Consider the following 11,741-nt stretch of genomic DNA (forward strand, 5'->3'; position numbering starts at 1 on the left):
CGTTTCGACCCTTCAACGTGACTTTACCGAAAGAGCTAAGAATACGAGTCCATCTATGTTCGGAAAAGAGGAGGGGGGAGACGAAAAATTAATGTATGCTGTCTGAAAGCCACCGTAAGCGTGAACAATCAAGGAAGGATTTGATAAACCATTTCAGGTCTTAATTGATTGTTCACGCTTACGGTGGCTTTTAGACAGCATACATTAATTTTTCGTCTCCTCCCTCCTCTTTTCCGAACATAGATGGACTCGTCCTTCTAAACAAACTGCCAAATCGCTGTCCGTGGTGCTAACGTTTAAAAATGAATTAATACAAACCGCCACTTCTTTAAAATGTTTCTTGCCGTTGGGTTTCACACCTGATGATGACTGTTTGTGTTACAGTCGAAACGTCGTGAGAATTTTATTTTATATATTTTAGTATTTTATTTTTTCCCTTCAACGTGACTTTACCGAAAGAACCAAGAATATGAATCACTGCAGTCACGAAAGCTTTACATAAAAATTTCACTGTCTGTTGTTGTATCCTCAAATCTTGTAACTCAATTTTTACCCACTTCCCAATGTGGTATCGACTGCAAACTCGGTATACTTATGTCATACTGATGACAATACTATATTCTATCATTAAAAATACAAAATATATATTTTAAAACCATCTTTATTATATGTTATGTTTCGGCTTGGGTCGAATTGTCCACGCTCAACTAACGGCTGTAAATAACCACGGGCCCCTTACGTTGTGGCAAGCTTCGGGGCCACTTAATGGAGTTGTGGAGTTCTTCCCATCACTAGTACGGTACATTTCATTCAAGCGTGTTTTTAAAAAGTTTTTGTTTAAATATTACTTATTCTATCTCTAAATGCTTGTTGCACGCCCGTCTCTCAGCCGACGTCTCTTCCCACTCGCCGTATCCCATCCACCAGTCTGGGTTCAGCCCTCTCCGTTTCACTGAAACCGCCCTCCCATCACATCCACAACCGCCTGGCCACCAACTCTGATCAATCATCCCTCCTCATCTCTCCCGATCTGTCTTCGACACCCTCGACCACTCCGTCCGTCCTATTCATTCTCGCCAACCTCGGTGTCAGATGCGCCCCTCTTTCTACGATGCGTTCCTAACTTCCCATTCATTCATCGACTGTCTCCACCGCTGCTCTTCCTCCTCCATCACGGATAGTGTCCCCCAGGGCTCGGCACTGTTCTCCGTAGACATCCTCCCCCCAGAGTCTATTCTTTCTCCCTTTGATATTTCCTATCACCTCTTTGCTGACGACACACAAATTTCCTTCTCCTTCCAATCATTCACCCCCGGTCTTTCCCTCATGTCATTTTGTCTCCATACGAGCCTGAATGACCCAAAACTTCCTTTCACTAAATCCTTCCAAAACCTCGGTGCCTTCTTCCTCCCCCGCCTCCTCCTGCACCCTCCGTTTCTTCCCCCCCCCCCCCCCACTGAACTTCCTCCCAAACTCTTCCAACCTCACTTTCGGTGTTACCTTCGATTCCACTCTTCGCTTCACGTCCCACATCGCCACGACCACTCTCACACGCCGTCGTTACCATCTGCACAACATCGGGAAAATCCGCCCCATCACCACCACCACCACGACCGCTTGCCAAACTCATCTTCGTTACTGCAACTCGCTCCGGGTCGGTCTCCCTGCTTACGCGTCTCATCCCTCTCGTATGCGCTGTAATAAACCTTTCCCTACACATCTCACTGCTCTCCTCGCCTTCAACAACTTAACTGGCTATCACCGCTGTCTTTTTGAAAATCCTCGCCTTAAGTCTTCGAAGCTTTGCACGGTCTTTGCCCACCCCCTACCTCTCTCCTCTCATTTCTCGATGCCCCTACACGCTCCCTCCGATCTCAAGATTCAAATTTGTCTCGCTCCCTCCAACCTCCTCGGACAATAACAGTGGTTCGCTCTTGCCCGGATAATCCTAACACAGGGCGCTTCGGAAACTTGTAAACACTTCTGAGAATTTGCAACAATATCACGAGAAATGTGCCTCGAGAAGATTCCCGTCACGTGGTTGACAACGACGGCGAACAAATGGGGACTGACTTTTTGAGGCTATTAACATAACATTTTTTCGTAATGTCACAGTGTATTCTTCCATTGCAAACGATAGTTCCAAGTATGTTTTAACATTTTATGGAAGCACCCTGTATATTTTAAATACTGCAATAAAAAGTCCCCAGGATCGGGCGGGTCTTTAAAACACAATTCTCCTGCGGAGGGAGCTGGCAGGAACGTCGGGTTGCTCGGTCAATGGCCAGGGTCAACAGCGGCGGCACCACGTGGTGGAGGGGCGGGCACAAGCCGGCGTGAGTAGGTTACACGTTGAGTTTTATAAGGGCACCACAGGGTGACCAGCCGCTGGTCACCCCGCGGCCTCCTCCCCGTCATCCTCTGTGGGCTGGTGTAACCAGGAGGTTCCTTACCAGTATGAAATCTTGAATTGCCACGCAGAATACAATGACGAGCGTGTGTTTACAACATTTTAGCTCGTTAGTGGCTTCATAGATCCGAAGAGAATAAGCGTCAAAGATTTGGAAATATAATAAACAGGCAGCAGGGCAAGTTACATAAAAGTGTGTAATAATAATAGGGTAATAATGGTGTAATAATAGTGTGTTATAATAAGTGTGTAGTAATAATGTGTTATAATATAGTGTAATCATAATAGTGTAATCATGTGTTATAATAGTTATAATTATAATAGTTATAATTATAATAGTTACAATTATAATAGTTATAATAGTATGTATAGTAAGTGTATAGTAAAAGTGTATAATAGTGTACAGTAATAATGTACAGTAATAGTGTACAGAAACAGTGTATAGTAATAGTGTACACTGTACAGTAATAGTGTATAGTAACAGTGTACAGTAAGCGTGTACAGTAATGTATAGTAATAGTGTACAGTAATAGTGTACAGCGATAGTGTACAGCAATAGTGTACAGTGATAGTGTACAGTGATAGTGTACAGTAATAGTGTACAGTAATATTAATATCAGCCGGCACTTGCTGGGCCTGCGCCCCTGTCTCAGCTGTTTACACTCGCCGGGTGACGTCACGCCTCCCCCGATTGGCCGCTCGCGTGAACGTGACGCCGCGGCGGGGGCGGCGGTGTGGCCTGTGATTGGCCGCGCGACCTACACGTGGTTTCCGCGTGTGAATTTCCCGCCCTCGCGGCTTCCCAGTCGAGGAGGAGGCCGCGACTCTCTGTGTCTCTGTGTCTCTCTCTCCCGGCTTGTCTCTGTGTTTCTCCCCTCCCTGTGTGTCTCCCCGCGTGTCTCCCCGTCTCCCCTCCCCACCATGGACTCCACCGGCGTGGTGAGCGCGGCTTGGAGCTCCGTCCTCACCACCCTGGTGCCACGTGAAGCGGTGAGCCCGGGGCTTGCGTGCGTGCGGGCGGGATCACCATCAGCATCGTCAGTTGCTCTCGGGGTCGATACAACCGGTACCAAATTGTGGCAACCCACTGATTGTGTTGTGCTCCGTCTACTGGTACTACTGCTGTACAGTACTGCTACTACTGCTACTACTACTGTACAGTACTGCTACTCGTACTACTGCTGTTACTGCTGCGACTACTGTACAGTAATGCTGTTACTAATACTGCTGCTACTACTGTACAGTAATGCTACTGTTACTGCTACTACTACTGTACAGTCATGCTACTGTTACTGCTACTACTGTACAGTCATGCTACTGCTGTTACTGCTACTAATACTGCTGCTACTGTATAGTAATGCTACTGTTACTGATACTAATGCTGCTGCTACTGTATAGTAATGCTACTCTTACTGCTACTAATACTGCTGCTGCTACTGTACAGTAGTGCTACTTCTGCTACTGTTACTGCTACTAATACTGCTACTGTTACTGCTACTAATACTGCTACTACTGTACAGTATTGCTACTCTTACTGCTACTAATACTGCTGCTACTGTACAGTAATGCTACTGCTGTTACTGCTACTACTGTACAGTAATGCTACTGTTACTGCTACTACTGTACAGTAGTGCTACTGCTGCTACTGTTACTGCTACTAATACTGCTACTACTGTTACTGCTACTAATACTGCTGCTACTACTGTACAGTAATGCTACTCTTACTGCTACTAATACTGCTGCTGCTACTGTTACTGCTACTAATACTGCTACTACTGTACAGTAATGCTACTGCTGCTACTGTTATTGCTACTAATACTGCTGCTACTGTACAGTAATGCTGCTACTGTTACTGCTACTACTGTATAGTAATGCTACTGTTACTGCTACTAATACTGCTACTACTGTATAGTAATGCTACTGTTACTGCTACTAATACTGCTACTACTGTATAGTAATGCTACTGTTACTGCTACTAATACTGCTGCTACTGTACAGTCATGCTACTGTTACTGCTACTAATACTGCTGCTACTGTACACTAATGCTGCTACTGTTACTGCTGCTACTGTACAATAATGCTGCTACTTTTACGCAAACTCCGAATATACAGCAACAGGTGTTAGGGTCAGAATCGAACCCACGACCTCCTGCACACCAGGCGAGGTAGTTAACATCTCGTAGCCACCGTGATGATGATGAGAGAGACACGCAAACTCTAAATATACAGCAACAGGTGTTAGGGTCGGAATCGGACCCACAACCTCCTGTATACCAGGCGAGGTAGTTAACATCTCGTAGCCACCGTGATGATGATGAGAGAGAGAGACACGCAAACTCCCAATATACAGCAGCAGGCATCGTCAGGGTCGGGATCAAACCCACGACCTCCTGTACACCAGGCGAGGTAGTTAACATCTCCTAGCCACCGTGATGATGAGAGGGACACAAACTCCAAATACACAGCAGCAGGCGTCAGGGTCGGAACCGAACCCACGACCTCCTGTACACCAGGCGAGGTAGTTAACATCTCCTAGCCACCGCACTTGTTCAGAGGTGCCACATGTGGGCCTTCATAGGTGCTGGCAAAGAGCGTTGGGCCTCACCGCTTGTGGTGCCTCGAGCCAGACCTCTAGCCAGACCAACCTTAGTGGGGCCATCCATCGCAAATATCTGTCAAAGCTTCACCCCTCGCCCGCTCTCCCTGTAGGCACGCGGACTTATTACACCACCCACCCCCCCCCCCCCGTGTAGGTTCGCTTGATGCACCCCCCACCCCCTCCATAGAACGGCCGATATTTAATCCACGCAGAAACGATCAAGGATTACTAATATGAATGTGTTTAAGCAAACAGTCCACCGCCGGCTGCATTATTATTATTATCGAGGCTTCACCCCCCCCCCCTCGTTTCCAATGCGTACATTGTTAGTAGACCCCCCCCCCCCCCCCCCCCATACGCAAGGGAACGCGTTTGGGTTAAACCCCCCTGCCCGCTCCGTGCGTACATACTCAGTGGATAACTCGCCGCTCTCCGCCAACAGCACTTTCCCCTGCAGCCTGCGTGAGCTACGCAGGGGATTCTAGATTTAGAGCTTTCGTGACTGCTAGGATCCATACTCTTTGGTTCTATTGGGTAGAGTCACGTAGGTGAAAATAAAATAACAAAGAATCGCGACGTTTCAGGCCACAACACAAGCGGCCTTCATCAGGCGAAGGGACGAGACTGTCTGGAGGACAGCGCTGGAGTGACCTTACCCAATAGAACCAAAGAGTACGCAGGGGATCTTTGCCGCGTCGCTGCCGCCGCCGCCGCACGAAGCATGCTCTTTGTGACGTCACCCCCACACCCGCTCTTTGTGACGTCACCCCCACCCCGCTCTTTGTGACGTCACGCGCCCCTCCCCATCGTAGCTGCTGCCGGGGGTTGTTGACCCGCGCTCCCCGCCCGTCGAGCTGGAGGCGGCGCTGGCGGCGCTGCGAGCGAGCGGCGTGGAGTCGCTGCTGGTGCCCTGCTTCCTGGAGCTGCTGCAGAAGCACCTGCAGGTGCAGCCGCCGGTCCCCGACTTTAACGAAGGCCCCCCCCCCCGCCGCCCCGACTTACGGACGAGTCCTCCGTGAAGACGTTTGTGTGTTTTTTTATTAAAGCGTCCGCCGCTCGCGCCTGCGAACCGAACCCGCGGGGAACCGTTTGGTTCGGCAGGCGCGCAAACGGACGCGGTGGTGGTGGTGGTGGCGCACCGCCCCGGCGTGTCGCCGCCGGTCCTCGTCAGCTGCGGACGCAGCTGACGAGGACCGGCTGTTGCCGCTGACTGAGCGGCTGCCGCTGTAGACCCACGAGGTAAAGATGAGGGCCCAAGCTTCGTGTTCAGCCGGTCGCTCGTATAAACGTCGCCTTTGGAACACGGAGCCGGCCAGTCGTCGTCGGCTGGCTGGGTCGCCGCTGTACGGCAACAGACTGTGAAGATTCGTGCTCGGCCGCTCGTGTAAACGCTCGTTTTCCGACCGCTTCCGCATCACGAGAACCGAATTTGATGCACCACCGCCACCCCGCAAGATTTTCTGATCGGGTTTGCGACTCGGTGTGGAAAATAAATAATGATTGCGAAAAATCTTTTATTTTTATTTTTTAATGAACCTCGCACCATCCGGTGTGCCCACCCCCAGTAGGTTCAAATGTACAATATTTGTTATCTGCGAGTTGAACTATGCTTCCCTTTGCTGTTGAACCATAACGCGTTGTATAACACTGACCGTATGGGCATTTAAATGCACTGCGTTATTGTGTTACATTTTACAAACCGTTCCAATTGTGCGCCGTTCCGCTTACTGCTGCCCATGCTGCTGCTACTGCCCGTGCTGCTACTGCTACTACTACCACTGCCCGTGCTGCTACTGCTGCCCATGCTGCTGCTACTGCCCGTGCTGCTACTGCTACTACTACCACTACTACTGCTGCCCGTACCGCTACTGCTACCACTACTACTACCACTGCCCGTGCTGCTACTGCTACCACTACCACTACTACTGCTGCCCGTACCGCTACTGCTACCGCTACCACTACTACTGCTGCCCGTACCGCTACTGCTACCACTACTACTACTGCTGCCCGTACCGCTACTGCTACCACTACTACTACCACTGCCCATGCTGCTACTGCTACCACTACTACTACCACTGCCCGTACCGCTACTGCTACCACTACTACTACCACTGCCCATGCTGCTACTGCTACCACTACTACTACCACTGCCCGTACCGCTACTGCTACCACTACTACTACCACTGCCCATGCTGCTACTGCTACCACTACTACTACCACTGCCCGTACCGCTACTGCTACCACTACTACTACCACTGCCCATGCTGCTTCTACTGCCCGTGCTGCTACTGCTGCCCATGCTGCTTCTACTGCCCGTGCTGCTACCGCTACTACCGCCCGTTCCGCTACTGCTGCCCATACTGCTACTGCTCCGCTACTACTACCACTGCCCGTGCTGCTACTGCTACCCGTGCCGCTACTGCTACCGCTACTACTACTGCTGCCCGTACCGCTACCACTACTACTACCGCTACCCGTGCTGCTACCACTACCACTACTACTACTGCCCGTACCGCTACTGCTACCACTACCACTACTACTGCTGCCCGTACCGCTACCACTACTACTACCGCTACCCGTGCTGCTACCACTACCACTACTACTACTGCCCGTACCGCTACTGCTACCACTACCACTACTACTGCTGCCCGTACCGCTACTGCTACCTCTGCCCGTTCCGCTACTGCTGCCCGTACCGCTACTACTACCGCTACCCGTGCTGCTACCGCTACCACTACTACTGCTGCCCGTACCGCTACTGCTACCACTACTACTACTGCTGCCCGTACCGCTACTGCTACCACTACTACTGCTGCCCGTACCACTACTGCTACCACTACTACTACCACTACTGCTACCACTACTACTACCACTGCCCGTGCTGCTACTGCTACCACTACTACTACCACTACTGCTACCACTACTACTACCACTGCCCGTACCACTACTGCTACCACTACTACTACCACTACTACTACCACTACTGCTACCACTACTACTACCACTGCCCGTGCTGCTACTGCTACCACTACTACTACCACTGCCACTACTAATACTGCTGCCCGTACCGCTACTGCTACCACTACTACTACCACTGCCACTACTACTACTGCTATCACTACTACTACCACTGCCCGTGCCGCTACCGCTACCACTACTACTACGGCTGCCACTACTACTACTGCTACCACTACTACTACCACTGCCACTACTACTACTGCTACCACTACTACTACTGCTACCACTACTACTACCACTGCCACTACTACTACCGCTACCACTACTACTACCACTGCCACTACTACTACTGCTACCACTACTACTACCACTGCCCGTGCCGCTACCACTACTACTACCGCTACCACGACTACTACTGCTACCACTACTACTACCACTGCCACTACTACTACTACTACCACTACTACTACCACTGCCACTACTACCGCTACCACTACTACTACCACTGCCCGTGCCGCTACCGCTACCACTACTACTACCACTGCCACTACTACTACCGCTACCACTACTACTACCACTGCCACTACTACTACCGCTACCACTACTACTACCACTGCCACTACCGCTACCACTACTACTACCACTACTACTACCACTACTACTACCACTGCCCGTGCTACTACCGCTACCACTACTACTACTGCTACCACTACTACTACCACTGCCACTACTACTACTGCTACCACTACTACTACCGCTACCACTACTGCTACCACTACCACTACTACTACCACTGCCACTACTACTACTGCTACCGCTACCACTACTACTACCACTGCTACTAATACTACTGCTACCGCTACTACTACCACTACTACTACCGCTACCACTACTACTACCACTACTACTACCGCTACCACTACTGCTACCACTACCACTACTACTACCACTACCACTACTGCTACCACTACTACTACTACTACCACTGCCCGTGCTACTACCACTACTACTACCACTGCCACTACTACTACTGCTACCACTACTACTACCACTGCCCGTGCCGCTACCGCTACCACGGGGTGCGTGCGTGGCCGTAGGAGCGAGTGGTGCCGGGGCTGTGGCGCCGTCTGGGCGAGGAGGGTGGAGCGGTGGAGCGTGAGGGTGGAGCGGTGGAGCGTGAGGGTGGAGCGGTGGAGCGTGAGGGTGGAGGAGGAGAGCTGTTCCTGGCGGCGCTGCTGCACCTGCAGGCGGCGCTGGAGCCGTTCCTGCACGGGCAGCGGCTCCTGCAGCAGTGGGGTCTCAGCCCAGAGCCTCACGGTGAGGGAGTGCGAGGGAGTGCGAGGGAGTGTGAGAGAGTGTGAGGGAGGGAGTGTGAGGGGAGGGAGTGTGAGGGAGTGTGAGGGAGTGTGAGGGAGCGTGAGGGAGTGTGAGGGAGTGTGAGGGAGTGTGAGGGAGTGTGAGGGGAGGGAGTGTGAGGGGAGGGAGTGTGAGGGGAGGGAGTGTGAGGGGAGGGAGTGTGAGGGGAGGGAGTGTGAGTGAGGGAGTGTGAGTGAGGGAGTGTGAGTGAGGGAGTGTGAGTGAGGGAGTGTGAGGGGAGGGAGTGTGAGGGAGGGAGTGTGAGGGGAGGGAGTGTGAGGGAGGGAGTGTGAGTGAGGGAGTGTGAGTGAGGGAGTGTGAGTGAGGGAGTGTGAGTGAGGGAGTGTGAGGGGAGGGAGTGTGAGGGAGGGAGTGTGAGGGAGTGTGAGGGAGTGTGAGGGAGTGTGAGGGGAGGGAGTGTGGGGTCTCAGCCCAGAGCCTCACGGTGAGGGAGTGCGAGGGAGTGTGAGAGAGCGTGAGGGGAGGGAGTGTGAGGGAGTGTGAGGGAGTGTGAGGGAGTGTGAGGGAGTGTGAGGGAGCATGAGGGGAGGGAGTGTGAGGGAGTGTGAGGGAGTGCGAGGGGAGGGAGTGTGAGGGGAGGGAGTGTGAGGGGAGGGAGTGTGAGGGAGTGTGAGGGAGTGGGAGGGAGTGCGAGGGGAGGGAGTGTGAGGGAGTGCGAGGGGAGGGAGCGTGAGGGAGTGCGAGGGGAGGGAGCGTGAGGGAGTGTGAGGGAGTGTGAGGGAGCGTGAGGGAGTGTGAGGGGAGGGAGTGTGAGGGGAGGGAGTGTGAGGGGAGGGAGTGTGAGGGGAGGGAGTGTGAGGGGAGGGAGTGTGAGGGAGGGAGTGTGAGGGAGTGAGAGGGAGTGTGGGTGTGAGTGTGAGTGAGAGCGAGGGAGTACGAGGGAGTGCCGCCGGCACTTGCCCCGACAGTGCGCTGGAGGCTACCTGGGCGCCCTTTGTGTGCGTGTGCAGCGGGAGGGAGTGTGAGTGAGTGTGAGTGTGAGTGAGTGTGAGGGAGTGTGAGCGAGTGTGAGTGAGTGTGAGGGAGTGTGAGTGGAGGGAGTGTGAGGGAGTGTGAGTGTGAGTGAGTGTGAGGGAGTGTGAGTGGAGGGAGTGTGAGGGAGTGTGAGGGAGTGTGAGTGAGTGTGAGTGAGAGCGAGGGAGTGAGAGTGAGTGTGAGTGAGTGAGTGAGAGTGAGTGAGAGTGACACTTGCCCCGACAGTGCGCTGGAGGCTACCTGGGCGCCCTGTGTGTGCGTGTGCAGCGGGAGGGAGTGTGAGTGAGTGTGAGTGAGTGTGAGTGAGTGAGTGTGAGTGAGTGTGAGGGAGTGTGAGTGGAGGGAGTGTGAGTGAGTGTGAGGGAGTGAGTGTGAGTGAGCGAGGGAGTGAGAGTGAGTGAGTGAGTGTGAGTGAGTGTGAGTGAGAGCGAGGGAGTCAGAGGGAGTGAGAGGGAGTGAGAGGGAGTGTGAGTGAATGAGTGTGAGTGAATGAGTGTGAGTGTGAGTGAGTGTGAGGGAGTGTGAGTGACACTTGCCCCGACAGTGCGCTGGAGGCTACCTGGGCGCCCTGTGTGTGCGTGTGCAGCGGGAGGGAGTGTGAGTGAGTGTGAGGGAGTGTGAGTGAGTGAGTGTGAGTGAGTGTGAGAGAGAGCGAGGGAGTGTGAGGGAGTGTGAGGGAGTGAGTGTGAGTGAGAGCGAGCGAGGGAGTGTGAGTGAGTGAGAGCGAGGGAGTGAGTGTGAGTGAGAGCGAGGGAGTGAGAGGGAGTGTGAGTGAATGAGTGTGAGTGTGAGTGAGTGAGAGCGAGGGAGTGAGAGTGACACTTGCCCCGACTGCGCTGGAGGCTACCTGGGCGCCCTGTGTGTGCGTGTGCAGCGGGAGGGAGTGTGAGTGAGTGTGAGTGAGTGTGAGCGAGGGAGTGTGAGTGAGTGAGTGAGTGTGAGTGAGAGCGAGGGAGTGAGAGGGAGTGTGAGTGACACTTGCCCCGACTGCGCTGTAGGCTACCTGGGCGCCCTGTGTGTGTGTGTGCAGCGGGAGGGAGTGAGAGGGAGTGTGAGTGAGAGCGAGCGAGGGAGTGAGAGTGAGTGTGAGTGGAGGGAGTGTGAGTGAGTGGGAGTGAGAGTGAGTGAGAGTGAGTGTGAGTGAGTGTGAGGGAGTGAGTGTGAGTGAGTGTGAGTGAGTGTGAGTGAGAGCGAGGGAGTGAGAGTGGAGGGAGTGTGAGTGTGAGCGAGTGAGTGAGTGTGAGTGTGAGTGAGTGTGAGTGACACTTGCCCCGACTGCGCTGGAGGCTACCTGGGCGCCCTGTGTGTGTGTGTGCAGCGGGAGGGAGTGTGAGTGAGTGTGAGTGAGAGCGAGGGAGTGTGAGTGAGTGAGAGTGAGTGTGAGTGAGTGTGAGTGTGAGTGAGTGAGTGTGAGTGGAGGGA

The 11,741-nt window shown here is 53.0% G+C and overlaps 1 protein-coding gene across 1 annotated transcript in view; it reads left to right on the forward strand.

Annotated features, from left to right (window-relative positions):
* Window positions 1-3,154: 3,154 nt before the first annotated feature.
* The window catches only part of ANAPC2 (anaphase promoting complex subunit 2), a 41,916-nt gene continuing 33,329 nt past the window's right edge, over window positions 3,155-11,741 (forward strand). The window contains exons 1-3 of the mRNA XM_076056157.1: window positions 3,155-3,400; window positions 5,822-5,953; window positions 9,065-9,284. Coding sequence (XP_075912272.1) covers window positions 3,332-3,400; window positions 5,822-5,953; window positions 9,065-9,284 — 421 coding nt within the window. The 5' untranslated portion in view covers window positions 3,155-3,331. The remainder of the gene's footprint in view (window positions 3,401-5,821; window positions 5,954-9,064; window positions 9,285-11,741) is intronic.

The sequence above is a fragment of the Petromyzon marinus genome, chromosome 74 (genome assembly GCF_048934315.1).
Source record: "Petromyzon marinus isolate PM22_M1 ecotype Great Lakes invasive population chromosome 74, UKy_Petmar_22M1.pri1.0, whole genome shotgun sequence".
Lineage (NCBI taxonomy): Eukaryota > Metazoa > Chordata > Hyperoartia > Petromyzontiformes > Petromyzontidae > Petromyzon > Petromyzon marinus.